This window comes from Amblyomma americanum, chromosome 4 (genome assembly GCF_052857255.1).
Source record: "Amblyomma americanum isolate KBUSLIRL-KWMA chromosome 4, ASM5285725v1, whole genome shotgun sequence".
NCBI classification, from domain to species: Eukaryota; Metazoa; Arthropoda; class Arachnida; order Ixodida; family Ixodidae; genus Amblyomma; species Amblyomma americanum.
In genome coordinates, this window is record NC_135500.1 from 149,992,061 (window position 1) to 150,019,632 (window position 27,572).

Below are 27,572 nucleotides of genomic sequence, written 5' to 3' on the forward strand. Positions count from 1 at the left end.
TCATCGTAAGTTTGATAAGGTTTACTTTAAAACTTTTACTTATATTTTTAAATTCGCCCGGGTATTGCCATGGTCGTTGAAACCAGACTTGACGTCGTGTAATGGAGTCGTGAAAAGGGATGCAGTAAGTTGGCTTTAGAAAATGAAATGAATCCGTGGCTGGCACAAACGCCCTTTTACATATAATTGAGTTATCAAATTTGAATAGATGGCTACGGCGTGTTGGGAACGGTATCGTGTCCGGAAATCCTATCTTCGGAAAGCTCGCAAAAAGCTCCAGAGAAAAAAAAAATCACTGCTGAATAATGTTCTCCTCCCTGTTTGCAACAAAAACTGCTGGAGTACTTCGGAGGTCTGAAATGTAAACTCTGCCCCGGTTGATTAGAGAGCTCGCTAAAAGTGGGAGAATTGGACCTAGTGGGTTGATTTGCATCATGGTGTTAACTTTTTAAGAACAGGAACAGAACAGAATGTTTCGCGCTCTTTGTTGTGTTACAAAAAAGTTTTGAGTGTTTCACCATAATCACCTTGTTAGAGCTCGCTTTCGTTCTCACCATTGAAAACCTCAACGAAGGTTTAACAAGGCATGTGAGCGTGAAGAAAATTTACACGTTGCCAATGCAAAAGCATTAGCAGCTGTTGATACCTTCGCCTGAAGCGCCGTCACTCTCTTTTAGCCTATGGGAATGCTACAATCTGTGGATGTCACTTTCTTCCAACCAATAAGAATGCTTCGGTCTGATGATATCGCTTCTATCCAGCCAATGGGTGAATTTTATGACCGACGAAGCACTTTGGCCCCATGGGGCTTCAAATGCTGTCGCATTAATGAGTAGAAATGACCATCGATACTATTTTATCCGTGGCTGAAGTTGAGCTGGAATAGACTGATCCCAATAAAGCCTATGCGAAATAAGTTATAAGGTTGATGTGCAGGTCATAATCAGAATCTGGTACAGGCAGTGCCAGCTGCTGCACTTAAGAATGTATCCTATAGATGCCTTACGGCTGGCTCTTCGCACGTACCAGGAAAAAAGGAAGTCATTCAGTCAGACGTGGAAGACTGTCGACAGCAAACAAGCTATGTGTACAACAATGTTTTAGCATCGAAATATCCTTGCTTTGACATGGACTAGTAATGTTTCGCTAAAACCGTTGCGAGCGATATGCCAAGCGGGCAATAATTCATCACTCTAACTGCCACTGGTCAGCGTATACAGACGGCAGTGGTGGTGGCGACAGCGGTCTACTTGAAGTGAATCTGCAATGTGACAAAAGAGACTGGAGTTCGAAACTGAGCTAGTTGATAGACATCCAGATGGGTTCAGCGGTGCACGTATTCATATCATTCTTGATGTGTTTCAGCAGCAATGCACAACTCCTCTAGAGCCAGAAAAGTGCAGCGTAGGTGGGAAAATTAACTTCGCTTCCGTAGAGCTGTGAAGGCCCAATAACATAATATGGTCATACTGTGCAACATATGTATAAATTAAGAGAAGTCCTGAACCAACAGGACTATCCTGATGATGTAATGAGTTTGATGGACCAACTTGTTGCAATGAAAGTCCATTAGACACGGTTGTCTGCCAAGGAGCATGGCAACTACAATATTTTACTGATGTGTACATTCATGCAATAAAGAAAAAAAAAGTGCTTGCGTAGAGCTGTGATTTTGTTAGGCAGTTGAAACATATGCAGTGTATAGTTGTGGCTGCGTGCCATCTGTGAATATCAAATCATCCTAGCTTTGGCGTCCTTAGAGATCGCCAGTATTAAGGCCTTACAAAACTGTGCGGTCTCTAAAATCTGTCGCCATATTTCAACCTCAATAAAGAGAGTTGCAGCGCTGACTATCAAAACTTTTTATATCATGATAACGTTTCGTCACAATAATCAGAACCAAATTTATGGCTACACCGCCGAATGTAGTGTAGCAAAGTCTAAGCGAAGCCGCGGACTTGCTTCCAGTAGCCCTGACACGGAGTTTGAACAAGCTGATGGCAAACAAGCAGCGCTGCTATTGGTAAGGAGGGACCCATGCTGTCCTAGAACTTTATTGAGCAAGTAAGGGGGATTTAACTGGCGATGGTTCACTCTGCACGCAACTGTCATTTTCACAATCACTTTCAAAACACACGCGCTGGGAACTTGCGCAAACACTCTTTTCGCTTAAAAGCTCATCAGGTATGCATGCGCTTGCAATTGACGCTCTGTGCTCGAACGCGAGAACGCTGCGTTCTCGTCCCACTCATGATCAAGAGGAGACATCCAGACAGGTCACTTTCATTGCCTTGCCGCGGGGCACTCGCCGGCATCCTGACGACCTCTCAATGGCGCTAGCGTCTTTCACAACTTCACTTTGCCTTGGGATACACACCGAGTCTTGGGAAACTTGGAGAGCCGCAAATGTTTCCATGCTACTCGATACATCTCGAAAATGCTTGAAGATCGCTGCAAAGAAGTTTGTAGAACAGCTTTTGCTCAAGCACTGGCCTCTCCTCGTTGAACCGACAACACGCAAATATTAGTTTTTAAAAAGGAATTAAAACAGTGAGCTTCTCTTATCACAGACACATGCTTTTTCGACATACACGTTCGGCACAGGTCACACTTCAGAGGCTGCCGTAACATCTCCGTTGATGGCGACCAAGGGCACTACCTCGATGGTGCTGGACTGTAAGCTATGTTGCTGCTGCTGCTGCTGCTGTTGCAGCATCCAGCGGCCGTTACTAAGCGCGGGGCTGGCCATGGAGCTGGCGTCTGGAGCGCAGGTGCTTGTGGTCAGAGCCACGACGTGGGCCGTGGCGGTACCACGCCGCCGCACCGTCGAGTCACGGCCGTAGAAGCTGCGGCTGCGGCTGCTTGAACTAGCCCTGGACATGATGTCGCGCAGACCGCGCCGGATGTGCACGTTGAAGAGACCGTAGAAGATGGGGTTCATCGCGCTGTTGAGCAGCGCTACCGTCTCTGCGAACACGATGACGGCCCGCGGGACCTTGATGCAGTAGTGGCTGTGGATGCGCACGTTGTGCACGGCGAAGTACGGTATCCAGCAGAGCATGAAGCTGGATATGATGCACACCTGCGAGGAGTGGTAAGACACTCACTTACGCCCTGCATTCACACACGAAGCTAAAGATTCACGGGAAGTTTGACGGAAGTGACAGAATTAATGTTACAGACGGCACTGCCGAATAACGCGACGGTGAATGATTTTAGCCGGAAGCAAGAATTGGCATAAGATTGCTGGACTTTTGTTTAATCGCCCTTTTCAGCTAACGCGCGTAAAAAAACCATTATCCTTTATTAACTAAAATAATTTTACCACATGCATGATACTACACAACCTGTCTGTATGTGTGTTAAAAAGGTTTAAGTAGCGGCGAAATAAAATTAGGAACGAGCTGGATGAAGGTGCCAGGCTAAAAGGAAGTCAAATCTTGTGCTGTAAAAATAGCAGAATTGTACGGAAGGACTTGCGCCTATATTTAAGGTTCTCCAGTCAGCCTAAACTCCGCGTTAGTTGCTGCAGCGAGCTGACAATAATATTTCCGCATCCGTGCAATACTAAGAAAAAATAATTTAGTTCTTTTAATGAAGTCCAAACCTGCACGTATTTAAAACTTTTTGTGGCAGCAAAGCAAACACGTTGCAGATAAATGCTGGCATATATGACATACACAAAACTTCAGTTCTAATGACAGTAATGTTTCATGCTAACGATACAAAAGAAATATATTGTTCTGTTTTTCTGATGCGCACATTTCATGTAAAACCCGTCGAGTTGTTCTGCAGCGGCTCTTGGAGCTCCCTATATTAATACCACTTGAAAGGCAATCTAGAAATAAGTAAACTGAAAGGGATTGTATGGCGATGTAGTCGAACGATGTGCTTTATACCGAGATTCATAAGCTTAATCATTTCTTGTGTTTTTTTGGTTTTCTGTCAGGAATCAAACCAATCACGCATAAAGCTGCACGCATAAAGCTGCAGGTTTCACGCATAGTTGAATCTAATTATGAACAACGGAACGGCTTATATTGTCTCAGTAAAGGCAGGCGTTTAATATTTTGTAATAAAGAAGAAATGACTAAACAGCTTTAATTAATGTACTCGTCAGTGAGTCGTCTTCATTAAAAGGTTGTTATAAATAAAAGTGTGCCAGACAGCTGCTTTGTATGTTCGTTTTTATTATGCTTTCGTCTTTTTTTCACAGGCCCGCCATCAGCATGCAGCCTACAAGGACAGTGCACGTCACAAGAAGAGCGCTACAGAACGCATCAGAAGAGGAATGACCGAGTGGACAATGTCTTAAAAAAAGGAAAAGATTGCATGGGAAAAGTAATGACATCAGAAGCTAAAGTCTCGTACTGGTAGAGGAAACAAACATTAATACACATGGGAAAAAATCCCAATTCCACACTGGCTAAATAAATTCCGATCTGTGCACATAAGTCTCTTGCTGAAACTAGCATCGTCATAGCTTGACGGATAAAATGCCCCTTGTTGCCTGAAGCTTGTACGTTACGGAACTCTGATAAAAACTGCTCATAGCATTTCAGCATAATGTTATCGTGAAGCACCTTACACAGGAAAGCAATATATCCCGCTTTGCTCAGCGCGCAACACCAGAGATGAGTTGCTGCTGACAAAGCAGTGAATCATAATCGAAAAAAATGTCGTTTGTAAATATATAAATAATAAACTATGCGGATTAATTTATGCTGGGCTCGCACTTTTTCCACAGGCGTTACAGCCAAAAAAAAAAAAGAATTTCGAATTTCTGAACCAAATTCCACTGAGCCTAGGCGTTCTGAAGGCGTCAATGCGTAATATGCGACTCGAAGCTGCAGTGTTGTTTAGTGGCTATATTGACGAAATGAGTCAATACTTAACTTTAAATCTTTGGATTACAATAAGAGCAGCATGATTCCCTACGTCGCACAAGCATTAAAACCGCACGAAACTCAGAAATAACGAAAAGGAGCAGGAAAATTGAGAACCACGCTTTGGAAGCTGTCCCAGACGCAATTCGGAATGAAATATTTCTCATTCGCGTACTTGCATGCCAAACTCATGCAGAGAAAACTTAACAAGCCTTGGTAGAAAACTGCTGAGTACCAAAGGGTCTAGTAAAAAAAAATTAAACGTTGTCTTCAAGCACCGTGGTTCGCTTATAACTGTAAGCCATAAGACGTTTCAGTATTCAGCGGGTGTCAGCGACATTTCGGGAGACAAATATGTAGCATTATGGGGCTTCGTAGACTACCGCTAGCGCAGTGTAAGAAAAAATAAATAACGTAGCTTCTTTTTGCTTCTTATTTTTATTAGATGAGCCTTTGCGGTTTCATATACATGTTCCCGGCTGTGTGAGGAAGAACTGACATTAACGAGAAACACGAAAAAAATGTCGTGCACGTTCCAATCCCATTGCAAAGAACGGCTCTATTCTTCTTGCAAGGGGAATACCCTTTAGTTTAGCATCCGCAAAGAAACGCCTAGGCACGTTCGATAGTTTGAAATATCTATCGAGACCACCGAAAACCCGCTGAAAAGTTTTTCATCTCGAGAGAAACGACTAAAGCCATTGGCAGAAAGAACAGTGCTGGAGGGAACCCCATCGGCGTAGACTGTGATATGTCTTGATGAATGCTGTTTGCGAAGGTCAAAGGCGAAAGATTACAAAGAAAGGCGGACGTCGAGAATGTAGCCAGCTGCTTACTCGTAAACCACGAGGGAAAGTTTTTTTTTGTTTTCTGAGCAACGAAGGAAATATGCGTTACAAAGAGTATGCACGCGAATAACGTACAACTTCTCGACAACGAACATATAGGCAAGAAGCCACCAAAGAAAAACAGCGCCTTTACCAATAAAAAAAAAGTTTAATGTAGACAAGTACATCTGAAGGGACTACGAGCTCAACCGTTGACATCTTTTTATTGAAATCAACTGGTGCCTTTCATGAAATTATCTGATAATAATAATTGGTGGTTCTGAGGAAAGAAAATGACTCAGCAACTTCCTCAATTCTCAAAGTGAAAATCCGAACGACGCCGTAAGAGAAGCGAGAAAGGAGGGAGTGCAAGAAGAAAGGAAGAAAGAGGTGCCGTAGTGGAGGGCTTTAACGTGCGCTGACATCGCACAGCACACGGGCGCCTTTTGTGTTTCGCCTCCATCGAAGCGGTTGGGCTCGAACTCGGGTACTCTGGCTGAGCAGACGAGACACCTCGGCGGGTAAAGTATCTCCGCATGTTGTTTTATGTGCGGAAGGGTGTTTTCTTTCCTTTTTTTTAGCTGAGAAACCAGCTAACCGGTAAAAACTAAGAAACTAGTTTTTTGTGACCGGCATTGTCGTATTTGACGCCGAACTTGGCGCAACACGACTGCGAACGAGAACAAAAAAAAAAATAAATCACAGGGACACCTAATTCCATTACATGTTTCAATGCGGCAGCATTTGAAGCTGTTGATGCCTTTGCCTGAAGTAACTGCTGATGCTCGTAAAACCCAAATTGCTCTTACCGAGCAGTGCTCTTTTCGAGCTTTTCCCGTACACCGCCTGGCACGGTTGGCAGGCATAGGCTGCATACAGAGGAACCTGGTATAGGGACGTCACTTCCCTGGAGTCAGTGGGCATTTTGCGCTCTGGTGACGTCCCTTTCATCCAGCCAATGGCTATCCTCCGGTCTGGTGACGCTACTACTATGCTGGTGACGCCACGTCCCTTCAGTGAATGGGATTTCTTCCCGCTGGTGACGTAACTAATTACGCGAATCAAGGCTTTTCAGGACGACGCCAGTTTTTGCATCGTTGTGGGTTCTTTGCTATTGCCTAAAAAAAGGAAGCGGTAACGGGCCATGGTGCAGCCCTGGTAATCGGCCCAGCTACTTTGCACTCGTCCGCAAAAAAAAAAGTTAATACTGCTGGTGTGCTATTTATGGCTGTATCGTCACAAAAACTTTTGCATAGAAAGGAAACTTAACGTGAGTACATGACGTGCGTTGTAACGTTTTTCGCTTCGTATTTTTTGGAGTTGAGTAGTTTGCTACTGTGGTGCTTTCTAAAAAGATACTTCGGAAAATGGAGACTAGCTTACAGACACGGCACACTAAAAATTAACAAAAAGAAGACGGCACTCCAGCAAATCCTTTGACAATTTTTTAGTAGAACATTCATTAGATATCAATGACGGGACAATTTTCTGAATTTCGCATAGTGTCATCGTCTCGCCAAGAGAATACTAACTCGAGCAAATCGAGAATGAATCCAATGAGAATTTATGCATAATTTATACAGAAGAAATTTATGCATTAATGTTGAACAAAATATCAAGCGATGTACTGTGCAACTGCTTGGTTACTCAAGAGAGAAACTTGTGCACGGATTTGCGATGCCGCCGTTTCCGAATCTTTAATCTCGCCAACGCAGCAATTGGATAAAAAACAAATTTTCCGATCACTGTCAGAAGGATGGCTGCAGAACTATAAATTTCGTCCACTATTATCTTCTTCTGAGAAGGTTAGGTAGGGCACACCTGAAGCTGCACATTACAACACTGTGCCGAACAATTAAAAGTCGCGAGAAAGGCTCTTAAAACGCTCCCAATGTACACTGCGCAATTCGTGTTACGACCTCAATTGCCATGCCACGGACTTCGCAACCACGCTAGGCCTCATTTAACCCTTTAGGGTTCTTTGTATAGAGCTGCGTACATCTTTTCCTTGGAGTGTGTTCTGCCTCGCGCTGATATGATTGCTTCAGGCGAATATTGTAAATTGTAAATTGGCCGCTTTTGTATGCCAACTAGTGAAGCAGGCAAAAGAATGTCTCAAAGCAGAGAGCGTGGTGACATGGCCTCCGCCATTTTCTTGCAGAAAGACTGTGCCACCAATACTAATGTCAACTTTTTAGTCCACTAGCACTAGGGCTTCCTCTCCGCGGAAAATTCGCTGTCTGTCTAAAGCATTCTTCTGGCAGGTGGACCACTTGCCACGGTGGGCAGGCGTCAACCTTCCCATCATTGTCCCGTTGTTTGGTGGGCTGCCTGGTGACTCCGCGACCTTTGAGAGCAGGGTGCCAGCCGTCTGGGTGGCAGGTGGTCCAACTAGGTCACGTGACTTTGTGACGTCATAACATGGCCAACAGATTGCGAGCAAACTGCCCACCGTGGGAGACGGCAGTTCATTCAATAATTATTCGCGAGAAGTTTCTCGGGAAGAGAAATCTAGGTCTCTCACGAACACCACTGATGAGAGCACGTGCCATCGCAGGGCAGCGGCACCTCGCTTGACCGATGCACCACTGCGCCATGAGTGGTATGGGGACTCCCAGGGATCTGTGAATGCAGAGAGTGACCAATTCTACTGCAGTGCGTCTAAAATGAAGCACTATCACGTAAAGTTAATTCGTACGATATATAAGGCAAGGTCGGCCAGTTCAAAGCTAGTAAAAAACATAGAAAGTCAAAATAAACCACGCAAAAACCGGCCTAAGTGCGCTAGCGGACGATAATTTGTGATTAGCCTCGAGCTAAACCGCCCCTGAAATTTTTTTTCTGAATTTCTAGCGCTATGTGAACCTCCGAAAAACAAGTGATTCCGCAATCCCTTCTGCATTAATTTCATGAATCCGTTTATATTTTATTGCAGTTTCGAACTATTTTGACAGTTGTGAGAAATGTTGTTGCACATGCATTTAAAAAGTTAAACATTGGTGTGTTTCGATGGAAAACTTATGAATTCGCTTTCTTGATGCCGGAAATGCTATTAGAAAGAAAAACATTTGCTTTAAATCGAAAAGATAAATAGCGCTTAACAACGTTAATAAGCACAGTGATGACAGCACGCTCTTGTGCTTATTCAAACAAATGTTTACTCAAAATTAGCATTGTGTAGCAACAAAGCGAGCAAGCTTGACATAAAGAACGAATAGAATAAAAAGTTAACAAAAAAGCACGAGAGTTTTTGCCACTTCACTACCCTCTTTGAGGGTCTTCATGTGGTCGTTCGCAATGTGGTTTTTGCCTTTAATCCTACTGCATGGCGGGGCGTGAAGTGCACTCCTCGTACCTGACGCTTTTGTCGTTCTCATCAATACGTTGTAGAGATGGCCACATGCCACGTCGAAACTGTAGCCCGGGATACAAGAGACACGTTGGGAAAGGCCTGAGCACGTTGCCGCAATAACGGTAATTTTATCACGTGCTTTGCATTTGGTGGACGCAAGAATGTTCGACCACTGGCAAAGGTTGATGCGGCCCTATCAGCGCTTTCTTGAGCCTTTGGAACAGCTATTAGGAAGCGTGTTCGTATATTCTGTGCTAAAAATAAGAGATCTGGTCATCAATCGGTTGCATCTTCCGAAAACCTTTGGAGGGTTAACGAAGAAAGGTTGTGCAAAATATAGGTATATCTACCGAGCCTTTTCCTTTTTCATGTCTTTAATGATGCTAGCTCGTATACTCCTAAAGCGCTGCTGCAGTAAGTCATCAATTGATTCTGATGACCTATTGTATAAAGTAAACAAGAACTCTTGTTTAAACTTCAGCAAATTTTTAGTCTGACGTTAGACAATTTCTACCAGTCTAGCTCTCTTGTAGGTGGCGGCGCTAGGTTTAGATAATTAGGACACGCGGCGCACGAAGATATTTGTCAAAATGAAAAATAAAGGAGACATCGATTTTCACTTATACAACGCAGTTCGTCATATTCGAAGCCCGTTGACAGCAAAACCCGACTCTCCGCTTCGTGCAGCTTCCCGATACGCCCCACAGTTCACGAGCCAGCAGCCATGGATGACGGCCGAAATGAAGAAACAAAGCACCTTTGTATAGATCATTAAGATTATCTCTGAGATAGTGGCACTTCGATAACCTGTGGTCGCAGCACAATAACGACTTTTAACTTGATCGCGGTAATATAAGTTCGCGTAGTTATGTTGTGTAATTTGGCTTTGTGAATATCCCTGTTCTTTTCTGGGGTCTTGTTCTCCAGTATGCATATATTAGTTCTTTTCGTCTTTCTTCATAGTAGAGGATTTTCTTCGTGGTTTTTGAAAATCGACTGAGCCGGAATAAAAAGATTTTGCCTCGACGTAGCATAATTAGACACTTGATTGGCTACAAATGCTGCGTTGCAATAATTTGTTGCCGTAGGTTTTCGCGAATTAAAGGTCTTAATATAATGCATCAGATAAACCTAACTGCTCAGTTGGAACCATTATAATGCTTAATTTTGTGCAAAGGTGAACATTTGCATTGGTGAAGTATGAAAAAGAGGAAAATAGGCAGGAATGTTTTCATGAGTATTATGGGTGTGCACCCATTTATTTTGAAAGTTCCTTATTACTATGGCCTTTTTAACAGTTTCTCAGATGTGCATGCAATAAAAGATAAAAAAAATTGTTCCCAAAGGAGTGCATCGTGGTCTCAAGATTTGCCGAAATAATCAATTATTCATTTTTTTATCTGATGGTCGTGAGTCGTGACGACACCTCCTCTTCTGATCATTTATATGTCACTTAACCACACCGGCGTGGAAGCATACCCAGCAACTGTGGACAAAATCATTTTTGAGCGGAAAGCCGTTTGTGAACGCAATGTTTTCTTATAATGTAATATTTCACTATAACATTCATTATATCCGCAGATCACCCGCTGGTAGTCCTGTATCCTTTTTTTCTATTCACGTTTTTGCGGTCGTTAAAAGTGTTCCCATTGGTTTCATATGGCAGTCTTAACTGTAGACGCGATCGCTGGACACACTGTAAAAGAACGATTTTGCTACATATCAGAATAATGGACCATTACCTTCAATATTTACTTAAGAGTGCCTTACAATGTTTCAATTTTCAAAATTTTTGCACGTGAAAGGTGCACTTGCACGCTGCAGCCTGTTCCCGTCTCTACTTTAGGAAAAGAATTTAAAGCAAAGCGCGGTAAACACTTCAGGTCGGGTGCTCAAAAAAGACGCGTAAATGACTTCAGATCACATTTCCTTCAGTGGATGCCAGATTAGGCTAGAATAACGGCACCAACTACTCCTTTTAATTGACAGGAGGGGCGACAGTGAGGCTGCTTTTGCTGACAGCTTCATTGTTCTGAAGGGTATCCGCTATCTGATGTCCGTCCGCATTCTTGCTCAGTTACTTCGCAGTTGTTTTGGCCTGCGAAGTGAATTTATTTGCAAACCTTGATGCAGACGGGCACGGCGATCATTACAAAATTTATGAAAAATATTCACAAATTCTTCAAGGGAGAGAAAAAGGAAGAATGATGCGCAGCTAAGTCAACCTTCCGTTTCCGCAGCTTCATCTTATGGCTACATTGTATTGCATTGGTCTCAAACAGCTGTCGTCTATACTCATCATAATAGCTACGCGTTCTTGCAATGCTTAGTTGCGACAGCGGGCACAAAAGAGTCTATCGCTACTTTGAGGCTACTTGCGCATGCTTCTTTGTGTGAGAGAAGCCCATATATAGAAGTTACTTAGTTCTGGTGGTTTTTTGGTCATGGACACACATTTTTGTTGTCCGGGGCTTTTGAAGAGCTCGCAGGCGTCGCAGGTTCAGATACTGGTGAAACGCTTTGCACAGCGTTATTTTGTTTTATCAAGCCGCTATAAAACAGTAGGCTGGCCTGTTACAAGCTTTAAGCCACCAAAGGGGAGAATCATTGAATTTAAGCTTATGGTTAAATACTGTTGCCAGAATTATTGAAACTACAAGTTATGGCAGCACATTTTTAGACGGCAAAGAGAGCGGCTCAGCCGCACTTTTTTGTGAGTGTAGGACGGCGTCGCAGATGCTTAACAAAGCTAGCCTGAAGGCGCAAGCCATCAGGATGAAAGTCGCTGCATATGCTGCGTAAATAAACAACGTTGAAGATATTGTTGACACCCAGTCCGCGATCTGCGAGATGATTAGTGATGAATAATTCTTTTGTAGAGAGTTCGTTCAAAACCAGAGGTACTCGCTTCCTAGAGTTTGCTGCAGGTGGATTAAAGAACGGACATTCCGAGACCTCGAGTACTCCTCCAAAAAGTCCCGCTGACCAATCTGCTTACGCAGAGCGTGTTGTGAGCTATGAACTATAAGGGATTGCTTAATAATTAATAATTCGTTTTTTGGGGAAAATAAATGACCCAATATTTGTCTCATATATCGTTTGACACCTGAACCGCGCCGTAAGGGAAGGGATAAAGGAAGGAGTGAAACAAGAAACCGAATTAGTATGCAGCGAACCCAAATTATGCCTATATGGCAAGTGTGCGAAATGAAAACAAACGAAAATTACGTGCAGTGTCTGTAAAGACTTTCTGAACCGCTTTGATCATCATCTGAAGTTGAATGGGACTTTTTTTTTGTAAAGAAAGTATATGTTTTTGCAGCCTTCTGTTGCGGTATTTTCTTAGCTTTCTTGAAATATTGTTACATGGTGACCTGCTGAAGAATGAGACGGGTTGACTGATGGCACTGAGAGGATTTAATGGCCGCTGGCCTAGCGTGAGCGCTTCGTCCCGCGCCACTGCCTGCTTCGTCGTCTTCGTGTCGATATATTACTTTTGGGTATCCGCTACTTCAAAAATGCTTTTGGGCCCTGTTCTGGCGTGGGAATAGGAATTTGCGTGCAGTTTTGGAAATGAGATTTTTCAGAGGCTTTATTTTCAATTTTCTCAAAGAATGGACTTTCTGAGTTTTATGTACATTTTTCTAGGCAACTTAAAGGGATAGGAAAGAAAAGTTTTCTAGATTACATGACTGAAACTGAAATCAGTAGCGTAAGTCAATTTAAATTTTTATGACAAAATCATTCATGGGTGAAAATATGATTGTACCAAGAAAGAAAAGTAAACCAGTTTTTGTGCTTTTTGCTTTAGGGAGTAATTTAAGCCTCAGTTGTGTAAATAATTGTTTCTACTGCCGTAAAACTTTCATAAGGTTGCATCCAGTACATTTTTTACGAAAAAAACCACATTAGTGGCAAGATCTAACAAAATTTTAACCTTGTTATGAGCTTCAATGCAAGCTGAATCTATTTAGAGTATCGCTAGCAAATTTCATACCCACAGCTTTTATTAAACTGCTGTACAGCCCATTTTGCAAACCATTTTCGAAATCTTTCTCCACGCTGAGTAATGCCAGCTACTGAAGACCAAGCGAGAACAACATAGAAGGCTAACCGTGAGCTTGAGCGTCTTTGCGCGTGCCCTGGGCAGCAGCGGGTGCGCCTGGACGCAGCGACGCAGGGTCGGCGGCGGGCCCTTGCCATTGGCCTTGCCGCTGGCGCCGCTCTCCTTGTCATTGGCGCCCGTGGCCACGAGGCAGGTGGCGTTTTCAGGTGCCGACGCAGCCCAGACCACCCTCAGCAGGCTCAGGTAGCACGCTGAGATGAGCAAGCCCGGCGCGACAAGAATGTACACGGTGAGCCAGGAAAAGTAGAGCTGCCGCTGCCAGTGGCGCGTGTAGCCAAGGCTGAGGCACTCCAGGTGCGGTCGGCCCGACACCGTTACTCCAGTCTGCACCTGCAAGTGACCCGCAGTCCAGTTAAGGACGACACCGCTTTGGACAAATATTAGCCGTGGTATTGCAGGCACTGCACGGAGGTATTACCGCATGCTACCAGAATGCACTAATTGCATGTTTTTTCAGGATTAACGCTTTCAACTGTCACCGTAGCCGTTTAATCAGGCGGATGTGTGTGCGACACAAATCCAGGCCATCAACTTCAGGACGCAGGTGCCGCGTGCACGTGCAGTGATTGAAACATGCGAGGCCACAAGACAAACTGGTTATGTTAGCGACAAGCGCAGGCATTGCCTGAACCGGGCGCCCTGGCCGAACAGCTCGCCTTGTACCCGCGTGGCGTGCACTAGCGAGCTCGGCCACGTCGCTGCTACGTCTTATTTTCCCCACGGCCGGTGTTGGCGGTGATCCTGCTGCTACAGTAGGATCAAGATATTTGGAGGACCTCCTTGCATTGTGTCAAATGGTTCTACAGATGGAAATGAAAATAACAATAATAATTATAATAATTGGTTTTTGGAGAAAGGAAATGGCGCAGTATCTGTCTCATAGATCGGCGGACACCTGAACCGCGCCGTAAGGGAAGGGATAAAGAAGGGAGTGAAAGAGGAAAGGAAGAAAGGGGTGCCGTAGTGGTGGACTCCGGAATAATTTCGACCACCTGTTGATCTTCAACGTGCACTGACATCGCACAGCACAAGGGCGCCTATGCGTTTCGCCTCCCTCGAAACGCTGCGGCCGCGGTCGGGTTCGAACCCGGGAACTCCGGTTCAGTGGTCGAGCGCCCTAACAACTGAGCCACCGCGGCGGGTAGCGTTTCTAGCGCCGATGTGCTTTTTGGGCGTGTCGTTAAAAGATTCGTTCTGCGTGGTAGTAGTCTTTGGCCGTAAGTAGCGCACCGCAGAGGTGGTTCGAATTCAGCAGTTCGAAATGCTCTCCAAGGTCTTGTCGTTACGGATGACTGTATTCAGAAATTGTTGCGCTGCTGGTGAGAGCGGAGGCACAGAAGTACAACTCGCTTTTGTGACGTACTTGCTTAGGTAAAGAAATGATTGCGAATAATACGTATAAAAATACTGGAGCTGTGTTTGGGTTTTGCTTGCACCAAACGACAAAGCTGACTCGCTTAAGGATGTGCATTGGTGTGTGTCTCACAAGGCATGCGTAAGCTAAAGCGCAATAAGCCGTAACGAAAGGCTGTCGAAGAACTTTAAGAAAGGCTGAATGAATGCAAAAAACTTTGAAATCGCAGGCGAGCATTGTACAGTTTCCACAGTGAGCAAAGAAGAGAACTCAGTCACAAATAATGTTTCGAAAAAACCGAAAGAAATTACTACGGGTCTTCGGGAAGTTAGAATCACGCAAGAAAAATTTTGACAGCTCGGATAGCGACTCCACTAGTTAAACAAAGTACACTTTAGTGAAGTGATTGCGGTGACTTGATTCAAAAGACGCAAGTGCAGCTGTGGAGAGAGTGCCATGGCTGACGAATTTTTGGTCCGTAGTGGATAGTGTCGAAGACCCATTTGTTTTTTCAAGTATTTACCTCAGAGAAGCCAAGTAACAGGACAGAAGAAACCTTGTACTCGTTAGAAATAGATGGCTACCTCACGACACTGAAGATCAGACTCTGTACCTCCCGCATACGAGGCGGATTCCCAAAGCCCAGAGCTGCGGTATCCGTGAAAGCTGCTGAGAAGTAGACGAGTAAGCAATCAGTATCTTGAAAAATTTTCGCTGAAAGTAACTTAGAAATCAAGGACATATTTTGCGAATTTTTCATGATTAAGGAATACTTAGCATCAATAAGAGCTTAGACCGTTTCTTCGATCGTCATGTGTGCCATCAGAGGTGCAGACAGCGTGAGTTGAGAGATCGATGTTGGCTGTCAGCCTGACAAGCGTTTTTTTTCGTTGCAAGGCAACAACTAGCCAAGCAAGATGAAGAACCGGGAAGAAACAAAGAAAGACGCTGACCGTCCAGACTGATGCCCAGTGTTCCTTGGTTGCTTGTTTGCTTGTGTTCTTGTTTTTCTGCGCCTGCTCTGTCAAAAGGAATACGGCAGCAGGTCTGTGCTCACTCAGCAGCCGCCAAGCCACAGCAGATGTGGTGACAGCTGGCGGTGGACGCCGAACTCAGAAGCCACATTCGTGAGCGACTCATTCGGTCATGCGTGCACCGTCTGCGGCTGAGTTTGGTTTCTTTCATCCTATACCGTGTCAGTTCACATGCTCTGAGACGAAACAACTCAAGAAATTAATCCCTTCAGGCACGAGTGCGGTGCCGACAGATTTGCTTTTTCTTTGTGTTGCGAGTCTGGACGTGGTGGTGGTGGTGGTAGTGGTTTTATTAAAAATAATAATAAAAAGGATGCCTCAGAAAACAGTTCTTCGTATGGGTCTAACAATGGAGACGAGATAGATTGCCTTAGTTACAGAAGACAGCGCTACGAATGATCGAAATCCGCTTCTTGTAAGTAGCGAGAATGAGGATGGCACGTCTGACAAAATTCACCACTTCTTTGACGACGACAAGAAAGGAAACATGCTATATACGCACAAACAGGCACTGATTTTGAGCTTACATTTTTTCACGATTAAGGTCCCGGCAACCGAAAAATGAACCTAACTAAAAATTCGAAGTTTGAAATGCGATCCCCAGGTGGTCGAAATTATTCCAGAGCTCTCCACTATGGACTCTTTTTTCTTTCACTCCCTCCTTTATCCCTTCCCTTACGGCGTGGTTCAGGTGTCCAACGATATATGAGACAGATATTGATACTTTCAAAATTTTCCCCTAAAGACAGATAGCTTCCCTAAAAACCAATTATTATTAATAATGCGAGGATCCATAACCGTCTAATTAGGAGCATTGCCTGACGTGTGCCTGTCCTTAAAACGCATATTGTTTTCTCAGGCACCCCAATCTACCTAATGTTTCGTTCCTTACTAATGGGAGGTTACATTCTATGCTGGTCTTCACTGCGTAAGCCGAATAAACAAGATGACTTGCAAACAAGTTGGAAACAGAAACTGAGGGCTACAAACGCCAACTGGAACATAGAAAAGTCAGTGACTGGTCCGGCAGAGCTTGTACCCTCTCAGAGAGTAAGGTATTAACGGGGATCTGGCATTAGAACTTACAGTGACAAAGCTGGTGATACGTTTTCAGGCTATCATTGCGGTTTTAGCGGCGCAGGCTAGAAGTGCAAAAATTTCTCATATTGGCGAAGAATACGTCTGTGCTACACTGGCTGCACTGCTTAAAAAAGGAGAAACACTTCTGAGACGTGCGCGCTGGCAGAGGATCAATACAGGTGTCACCTTCGCAAATATCATCTGCCCACGTTGCTTTCTCTCAAGCTCAAATGTCCTTACAACATCCACAAAAAGTCCAAAATGCCCTAAAAAATTAGGGCGATGATTCTTCTAATCTTGCAGAGGTTTAGAGCTTCAGGGTATCGTACACTCTGACTGCATGAATAAAAAGCTAACCATGCGGCTCGAAGTCCTTTGAAGAAGGGTGTACCTAGCCGGGTGCAGCATCTGGTGTTCGCAAATGACGTTAATACTTTTTTATACTCTACATTTTAGCGTATACATTCTTGCGATCGTGAAAAAAATTTACGAGAGCCGTTTGCGTGCCGTGTGAATCAGGTTGAGACAGAAAAAGTTAGACAGAAAAGACTTTATTGAGCAGATAACATCTGTGCGGCCATCAGGGAGCAACGATAGCTTAAATGTCTCCCGCTTTGAAGTTTGATGGTATTTAGAAACGTCGATTAAGATCGCGCAGCTTCACCTTGCCGAACCAGTCTCTACAGGTGACCGCCGTAAGCCCCGGCTGGCAAATCTTCGTTTCAAGTTTAAACATTGGCCTCTGCCGTGTTGTAAGCCATAGATGATTGGCGTTCATTGCGGCATAACTGAGCACAACCAGCCCTCACACTGAGAAATGGCATTCCCGGGTGCTCTAAGGTTCATCTGGGGTTACTAGAACATGGCGAACCAGCCGAGACACCACCGCTTGTTTTGCACAGTGTATCCTAGTATCACAGGTTGTTCCATTAGCGCCTGCCAACTAATAATTATTTATTTAGTCAGACTTTTCCCAATGCAAGGAAATGTTATCACGTGAGCTCGAGACATAGTAGCACTTGCTTATATAAGTACATATACCAACGAACACATTTCTGCAACGCAGTGCAGGAAAAATGTTACACACTCAACACTCGTGGTGACAGCATGGTTTGAATTTCGTCGACAGTCATCACTGGCGAATGTGATCACATTCTCCTCCCCTCGCGTCCACCCATTAGCGCTGTCCTTGTTATGGTTATTGCCGTATAAGCCTTAAACTTGTTCCCTATACATAGCTGTGCCTTTAAAACTGTTTTGAATGTTAGTGCCCAGAGTGAGCCAAATCAAACAGAATGAATTCTCCAAAAAAGCTGTGGTGTGCGTTCAGCAGGAGCAAAAGATATACGACCTGGCCTCAAATAAAAATGCAGTGTTTCTGAAAAGATCTGTGTTTTCGAAACACAGGCTACGTGGGAACTCTGCATTGTCGTGAAAAAGAACTCGGGGCTTTCTTTATTGAACCGGAACTGCTTAGGTTTCAGAGCTGTTCATTATTATTCGCGTGTAAGGCAAAGGGATGAATAGGAGAGCTACAATGCTAGGGTTTCAATGTTCGACACGAAGTAAGGGTGAACAGTGATTGAAAAGTGGCCTGACAACAATGTATCCTGGCCACAAAAGCCTGCATTTGGCTGAGTGGACTGGCGTTTATTTTAGTGGGCGTGACAGCACTACAGAAACAAATAACAAACGCTCAAGGCGGCTCTGCAAGAGCTATTCAGCTTTCAATCGAAAGAACAAGGAGGTTATATTTCGAAACTGATGCGTCAGCTCATGAATTGTGCTGCCGAACAAAGAACACATCTTTCGTTTCGTTTTTCTGCTACTGTTTCTTTCCTTGCATTGATGTTTCGTTTTTCTGACTGTGTTTTCTTATTCTGTTGTAAATTCCTGGCTCGGTTTACGCAAACTAGAATGTTGCTTGCACAGTATATCTTGGAAGGTGCAGTAAATCCGCCTTGTCTGGACCCCTCAAATGAGGTTCCAACTCTCTGCTCGTTCGCTTTGTCCACGCATATTTCTTTCGCCTGAGTTTTTTTATTCGCACAGTTTGAATTCGGCACAAAGCGAATGCCACTATGAAACGAATGTCTAGACGAGGATTTAGCCCCGCAGGCACTTTAATTTTCCTAGCTTCTCTGATATGGGTAAAAAGATTGGCTTTTGCAATATTATAAAGCGCCCATTTTACGTAACTACTGCGCCATCGGGTTTCTTAGGGCGTGATGATGTTGCGTGGGGATTAAACGCCTAGAAAGGTAATCACACAACCTAATTAGTTACCTAATTATAAATTGCAAATTTTTCTCGTGTGAGGCGTCCTTGAGCTGCAACACACTTCTACTTGCACTACGTTTTTAAGAAGTACAAGTAACCTGGAACACCCTGATTATCAGCAAATGCTGACGTACCGTTTTTCTTATCGGATTCATCTCTATAAACCTAGTGGAAACAAAGCTTTGCTAAGTTGGTGAAAAAAGTTTTCTGGATGATCAGGTTCGTTCCTGTGGGATTACAAAGGGTTACATACTTAGTAAAACATGTCAGTTCGTGTTTACTCGATATCGCTGATTTCGTTGAAGTTAGTTTTGTTCGCTTTCTTTGGGTTTTTCTAAATAGTGGATACTTTCGTCGGGGGAATATTACAATCTTTGAAGAAAAGCGCCGATTAATAGCTTTGTTGTTTCGGTTTAGCTACTTGTGTGAACGCCCTGCAAAGTTAGTTTCTTTTCTTGTATATACGATAATCAACGCCGGAGAAAATATTGCGAAGAATAAACATTTCAGGCAATGCAAGTGATCCGAAAGAAAGAGAAAATTTTGATTGCATTTCGTTGAGAGGCTTTCTATTCGCTATTTTCTGCAATAAGTAAGATTCTAGCTTTCTCGCCTGAGAGAGTTTTTTCCCACCGCTCATTGTGACGGTTCGGGCTTGACATTTCCGAGTTTCCTGACACTTGTGTGCAGGTTTCATTGAAATGCAAATGTGTTAGAGTTGATGGAAACAGGAAAAAGAGATACACGCTTTTAAAATATTAACTTTCATATTTGTGGTTGGGAAGTATCGGGAAGTTGGTGGCGCGGGATAATATTACGTTGTATTGTTTTAACAAGAACTGAGTGTTTTCGTTCTAAAAAACCACACATAAAAATATTTTAAAAACATTAGCTCCAGACTGCAGGTGCTACATGCGTTTCTTGTTGTTTTGAGAGAGCACAGGTGATTTGATCTGCTCCTCAAGTCATGCATGGTCAATGCTTTGAAACTGTTAAGAAAGCAATTATCTACGAGCAGTCGCTAAAAAGCTCAAGCTATTCGCATCCGCAGTCGAAATACGATATCAAAACCATTAAGTAAACTATTTCTTGGTGGCGAGGAAGTAAGCATTGTTAAGTAAGTTAAGACTCGGTGTAACGTTTTCAGAGCTTGCGTGTCGCATACATGTTGAGCAACTCTGGAGCATACTTAAGCTGAATATTAAACAGGCACTGCATTCTTTCCCGAAAGCAGTGAAATGCTTAATTTATAAAAAGTAGAAAGATCTATTTAGCTCTATTAACAGATCTACTAATAAGATTTATTAATGATACTTCATTTGTTGGGCTTCAAAGGTCCATTCCATAGTCTAATAAAACTACTTTCCGGACGGCGTCAAGTAGTTAGAATAGGCCGCCATGGTATTGTTAGCCAGAAAGCGACTATAACAGTTTGAGTGCTACAAAGCTCTATACTCTCCCCGTTATTATTTAATTTATTCTTTGAAAACCTAGCCGCCACCGTATATAAAGGTTCAGTTTTTAAATATGCCGAAGACACCACCATTCTTCTAAGGCATAAAGATAACGAACCAGCTGTTCATCTTATACAAGAAAATGCTTGTCGGTTAATCGTATGTTTCTAAAGCAATGGTATGCCAAGATACAAAAAAAAACAAGATAATATTTCTAGGAACTCCTTAGTAAGGGCTGTATTCGACCAAACTATGTATTTGCGTGAGGCACGACATTAGACATGTATCTGCAAGCCACTTGCTTATGTCTATTCAGCTAAGTATCTCGACATAATCTTTGACTGGAGCTTGTCATGGAACTTTCATATGGCGCACATCTGCAGCAGACTGCAGAGAGCAGCTTGGGTTTTATATAATTTAAAAGGTCTGGCTCCAGTACTTGCAAAACAACTGTAATGAATGCACTTGCCAACAGTGTACTGTGAAACGTAATCGCAGTATTCAGCTTTTGTTATTCAAGTTGAAAGGAATGCACTGATAAATTGTTGATAAAAATGCCACTGACTGTCGCTTCAACTTCTGTATCGCGTCACCGAATGCCCACCTCCAGATGCTAAACTTTGCTTCGTTGGGATCACTATTTTGCCAGACGGCTCTCATAAGACATTTTTGAAACTAGGAACTCAAGATTGCCTATGCTGCGCGCCACGTCTTTCGTAGCCAGCGAAGGCGAGAAGTCCCCAAATCCAGTACAAGATTTGGAAGAGCAAGGCGCTGTGCTCATGTTCGTGAATTTTTATTGCGAAGGCACTACATCACGAGGCCAAAGACGCTCACAGGTTTGTGTCATGCTTCACCTTGAGAGTTACCTTGGGTGACCTTGTTAATAAATAAATAAAACAAATATCGCCACGATTGTGATTAGAGCCCCGTCGGCGCGAACAGATCAGCTTCACTGGCCACTGCAGAAGAGCGCTAGGCTATCGCCGCAGTCGATCACGGCTCGTGTTGTTGTTGTTGCCTTCGTGACATGGCACATACCCACGACGGGGGATTGGCCAGGGTTTAGTGGGGAGACCCCATAGAATAGGGTAAACTGGTGTCAAGCTACTGATTGTGCCTTGGGTGAAATTTCAGAGCGATTAAAAAGAAAAAGTAAAACAAAATATCGGGAGAGAATAGCTGTGAATTATATATATGAAAGTATCCAAACGCTCTTTTAAAAGCGGAAATTTCGGAAACAATTAGCAAGGTAATCTGCCGATAGCTGTTATGTAATTGTGGAGGTATTCGCAAACTTGATGCAATGCAAAACCCCTGACGCTCGCGCCGAAAGAGAGGGGGAGGGGAACGGACAAAGTGAGTCCCAACTTTGTGAGGATAATTTCTAGGTGAGCTCTCCTCTGATGTGCAAACCTCCGGCAAGAGAGTAGGAACTGCTCCAATGTCTCGACCTCACCACAACTCGCACAAAGGTTTGTGGGCCTGAACCCGCATCTACATAAGTAAAGATTTAAACGGGGAATCCTGCGCCGAATAAGTGTCATCGCTACCTCACACTGCCGGGTTTTACACGCACGAGCCTTCAATGGGTACATGAGATGTTGGTAGTCAACAGTAGAGAGTAAGGGATCGTTTCACGTGGCGGTTATAAACTGAAAAGAACAAGATTAGGGACGCTACAGGCAAGAGATGCAATTAGAGCTGATTTTGCCAAATAGTCTGCGGCCTCATTTTGTAAAATACCGCAGTTACCTGGTATCCAAACGAAGCGCACCTCTTTCACCTATCCAGGAATAAAAAAACTTTAGTGAGCGTCTCAAAAAAGCGCTTCGTGTGAACTTCGTGTGAACTACAGCGCCCCCCGCCGCGGTGGCACAGTGGTTAGGGCGCTCGACTACTGATCCGGAGTTCCCGGGTTCGAACCCGACCGCGGCGGTTGCGTTTTTATGGAGGAAAAACGCTAAGGCGCCCGTGTGCTGTGCGATGTCAGTGCACGTTAAAGATCCCCAGGTGGTCGAAATTATGCCGGAGCCCTCCACTACGGCACCTATTCTTCCTTTCTTCTTTCACTCCCTCCTTTATCCCTTCCCTTACGGCGCGGTTCAGGTGTCCAAAGATATATGAGACAGATACTGCGCCATTTTCTTTCCCCTAAAAACCAATTATTATTATTAGTACAGCGCCAACAAAACAGAGAGAGAATCTGAGAGGAATATCACCTGAGAAACAGTTGTGGGAATTTTAAAATCGGCCAGCCCAAGAGCCATAGAGTCTGCCAGAAATATGGTTGTGTAATCTGGGACTCTAAGCGAAAAGCTCCACAAGAGAGACTCTGAAAAAATACCAACCGCTGCCTTCCGACCGGCCCCAGCGCATCTGTAGCAATCACAGTATGTTGCGGGAAATGGGCAAGGTGATCAAAGAGGAGTTCAGTTAATGTCCTTGCAGGCAGATGCTTCGCATTAGGTGGGAAAATTAAATCAAAAGCAATATCCACAGGGGACGCTGTCCAACTCTGCATACAAGTTTGAGATCCACACCAATGTTGGATAAAAGGTTCTGAGTAAAAACAACTTGAGGGAGGCGGAACCTTGGCCAATGAGGAGTGAGAAAAAGGGCTGGGTTCGAGACGAAAATAAGAGTAGCCACACCAGGAGCCGACTCAAATGCCCGCAAAAAAGTCCTGACAGTTAAAAGGTGAAAACGGGAGTTAAGGTCGGGAATACGAGCCTCCAGGTACAGAACTGCGGTGGAAATTGAATCAGGGAGACCTAGGCAGAGGCGCAGTGCGCGTTTTTCTAACAGCAGCAACGGATAAAGCTTATGTTTAGGGGAGCCAGAAAAAAGTATGCAGCCAAATTTCAAAATGAGTCTGACATAGGCTTTGTAAAGAAGTAGAAGCGTGTCCCGGCACATGCTAAATTTCCTATTACTTATTCGTAGTAGCCTACCTAGTGCATGCTCACCTTTCCCAACGCTAGTCTTGATGTGAGGCTGTCAATCCATACTGGCATCATAAATGACGCCTAGATACCTCAACGATTCCACTTGATTTATGCTGTCCGAGCGATAGTGTAGCGATATATATAAAATAATTTTGGCTTTAAAAACTAGCACGTTGCTTTTGTGCACATTTAATACCAAATTTAATGTATCCAGCCAAACCTCGAGCGCATTGAGGTAATCCTGGAGAGAACGACATAGGGCATGAATGTCTGCTGCAGAAGCAAAGAAGGCTATGTCGTCTGCATAAACATATACTGTAACTTCAGAGTGTACTGGAATGTCGCACATCAGCAGATTGAATAGAAGTGGCGAAAGTACAGAACCTTTTGGCACGCTTCTGGTCTGGGCATAGGTGTCTGAGGGGAAGGAACCGTCAGAGCAAAATAAATTCCGCCTTGTTAAAAATTCGCAGATCCATGCATAAATGTAGTACGGCGGGTGTAATAATTCCAATTTAGCGAGAAGAATCGAATATTCAACACTGTCGTACGCTTTAGCAATGTCAAGTGTCACTAATGCTGATACTTTATTCTCTGTAGTGACAGCAAGATGTGCGCTGCGTGCGTTGGCTTTGCAACATTGCTGTAGAAACGCGGCACTGGAGCGTAGGCCACCGGCTTACCATGGAGAAATTGACACTGACGATTAAAAAGTTGAAGACGCGCATAACTGGCTCCCTGGGTCAGTGGACATCGCAATCGCGCTTTCAGGTACTTGGCGGTTGTGTCCACCTACAAAAAACTGTGCTTTAGCGCATGTTTCGTGCTTAGCAATGCTAAACAGCCGGACATTTTTTAATACACATCGAGTCAGTGTTAGAGGCTGCCTAATTGAGTGCATGAAAGCATCTGTCAATAACTTACTTTTAAGAACTGAGAGTTTCTTCCTACTTCCCTTCTAAGCTACGGCAATGACATGTTATGTCAGTAAGTTTATAAGGTTGCGAAAATATGTTTTTGCTGCCGTGAGCTAGCCAGAAATTTTGCAGTAAGTTCTTGTGTACATTTTGAACGACATAGAAATTGTGCCAACAAGTTCTTGGCATTGCCGGGTCTTGTCGAGCAACTACTGCCATTTACTCTGGCGAACTACACTAAAAGAAAACATGCTGAAACTTAAAATCTGTCAGAGTTAACCATGTCCTGCATGTCGTTGTAAAGATTCTAATTCGTGTGCATGCGCCTCATTACTTGTTTGGGTACAAACAGCTTTCCATGGAATGCATTTACACTTTTCGTCTCACGTGTGCATATCGCTCCCCAGGTTTTGGGTATAACGACAGCCTTGCGGTTTTGATAACATTCGACACCTGATTTGCGTTTAAAATAGACGCCAGAATGGCGCATTGGCGGTGCCTCGCTATTGTACAGAGTATCGCCGATAGTAAACATCATACCATGCTGCTACTCTACTGAATAATTTGTGCTCATCGGTCCCTACTCAGCAAATACGTCAAAGTGGGCAATTCACACAGAGTTTCTTGTAGTTGATGCCCCGTGATTCTCTTCCTATTATATATGTACATACACTCTTTTCAGTGTTCATGGTACATATGCTTCTGTTGCTTCTTTATTTTTTATGATGCTGTTCCCTGATTCGCAACAAACTTTTTATTTATGTAACTCTTCAAACTGAGGCCTAGTTCTGTCAATTCGTTGTCTTGATTTTCTTGATTTTATGCTGTGCTTTTTCTTCTGAAATACTGCACTTCAGCCATACCTTTCCAACGTATACATGTTTAGTGCCGAATTGTGCAAAGTGAGGGCCGGCCTTTGTCAAGCTCTCTCACGAGGCTTTCACCTTTTTCTACTTTTCGTATTAAAACAAGAAATAAAAATTGATTTGATAATAATTTTTCAAATTTCTTCAGTGAGGACACTCTGGCCGTAAATTCTGCGCTGCACGAGATGCCAATTACAACTTTTCTTCACCATTTTTGTTGCGGTTGTCATTCGCGAAAAATGTTCGTGTACACGAGTGCCTATAAGGGTGCCGCAAGCCTGCTGTGGGAAAACAAAAATCCTTGCAGTTATTTTCTTCTTGTTATTTACGGAAACTGTATTATGCCATCTTATCTTGATAAATAGAGGGAATAACTCTTGTCCGCGATTTATCCGCTGAATATCTTGATCGCGTTTTCTTTTGTTCTTTTACCGTTTACCTAATATTTCACATTTTAACCATATGCTTTATTACGTCGCAGAAAAATTTGTTGAGCAATAACGTTTTTCAGCGCGTAATTTATCTCACTGCGCACGCTCAGGCCTGAATTATTGTTCTCCAATTTCACTGGCAGCATAATCTTTAGCTGCGTTCATGGAAAACGAAATTTTTGAAGTTCCTAGTAAAGCGCCTCACCGCGTACAAAGTTTGCTTCACATTCTCTGGTTACGACATTCCTCCAAGAGTTGTAGCTCCCCACATTCTAAGTACTTTTGCCCACTATTGCTGCGTCCGCAAAGAAACCTAAGCTGATTAATCTGGCGCACCAGCTATTTCGCTGAACAGCTCTCCTTTTTGTGTACGCCGGCCTTTACGTGGCGCAGCTCCATAAAATGCGATCAGTACATGTTTTACGGGGCTCGTAATACTCCGCGGCAGAGGATGGAGTTTCTGGAAACGCAGGCGCATCTGCCGCGTCTGAGGAGGAGAGTTTCTGCTGGCATTTCGCTTCGTTTTAACCCGCACTCTTCTGATCTGCTCTACGCTGTCGTGCTCGGCCGAGGCGGTCCTGTTGCTGAGCAGACATCTTTTACCCACCCCTTACTTTTTTTTCAGGCGTTCGCCTTTTCTTTAATTATATTTGGAAATGTTGACATCATTTGTGTGCTGGCAGAAAGCACAAAAAGGAAGATGAATTGTTTCTAACTCGCTCCATTCTCCTGTCTTAAAGAAAAAAAAATTATAAACAACTGCGCGAGGAGAAAACTGACTTTGTATTGTCGACGTACCCGATAAATTCTCATAAGCTAGAGTAAAAAAAACACAGAAAGAAAACACGAAAAGACCGCATAAAGGGGCTCTGCGCGGTCTACAGTGATTAGTGCTTAGCGGTCGAAGCTATGGGTAGAGAGTGAGACCGGGCTTGACTGCCTCGTTCCCTTCGTGTCAGGCCAGTGAGCTCTAATGGCGTTACTCAGCGGCAGGAGCAATTAGCAAACGGAAGGAATGACAAGAAAACAAAAAATTAGAGCACGGCATCGCAATAAAAACTGTCGGATGTGCGTTAAAAAAATTAGTGGAGTAGCGATGGTTGTATATATATAAATATATATGTAAATATATATGTATATATTTATATATGTATATATATATATGTTATATATATGTAAATAGTTATTTGTGTAGTGTGTTTATTGTGTTCATTCATTCATACTTCAGGGGAGTGGGTCCCGTTGAACATTTGCAGAAGCCCAGAATCGTCTACGAGATGAGAAGCTTGGAGCGATTGTAAACATGAAGTGCAATTTGCTCGTAAATGTTGGCGTACCAAATTTACAATATTTTTTTACCACTTAGATAGCAAAAGTCTTTGTCAATCTTTGTGCCCTGAATCTGGAGTAAGATATTGCAGCATGCTAGCCCACCTCATAATAGAGCAAAGCAAAGGAGTTTTTTCGGGACTCGCATGCAACCGCGAGGGTACTGTGGGCCGCAGACCGCGCTGTGATTCCTCAGAAGCAAGCGATCTTTGTTTTATTCAATAATTTCGCAAGGCTTGCTTTGATGATGCGTGGTTAACAGATCCGCTGATGTATGATCTGAGGCGAAGCAGGCAAGCGAAGTAAGATATACTAAATGAAACACAGCAAACTAGTGCAATTACGTGTATGAAAGAACAAGAATAAAAATGAGGCAGGTTTGAAGACAAAAAAAAAAGAGTGGCTCCAACATAAACTTGATGACGAAGACACTTGCTTTGTGTTTACGGCCTCAGTCAAAAGGAGCTCTGCAGAACTTGAGGTGTGTCTCATAATGTCACTGCGAAGACAGCCTTCAAATTGGAGCTTTTGGTTTCGTCAATAGGTAGGTTCTAATAAACGACTGAAGGTGTTAAGAATCAAATCATCCATAAATCGCCAGTGTCTGAACTATTTACCCTAATATTTTCTTCCCATTACGAGGGTATTACGCATCCTGATTGAAGGACATAATGTGTCATGTAGCTAT

At 43.6% G+C, this 27,572-nt stretch overlaps 1 protein-coding gene across 1 annotated transcript in view; it reads right to left on the minus strand.

Annotated features, from left to right (window-relative positions):
* Positions 1 to 2,076: 2,076 nt before the first annotated feature.
* LOC144130409 (vasopressin V2 receptor-like) overlaps positions 2,077 to 27,572 on the minus strand; it is a 59,335-nt gene continuing 33,839 nt past the window's right edge. The window contains exons 3-4 of the mRNA XM_077664336.1: positions 13,180 to 13,521; positions 2,077 to 3,082 (exon numbers count right to left, since the gene is read on the minus strand). Of these exons, the coding sequence (XP_077520462.1) occupies positions 2,606 to 3,082; positions 13,180 to 13,521 (819 nt within the window). The 3' untranslated portion in view covers positions 2,077 to 2,605. The remainder of the gene's footprint in view (positions 3,083 to 13,179; positions 13,522 to 27,572) is intronic.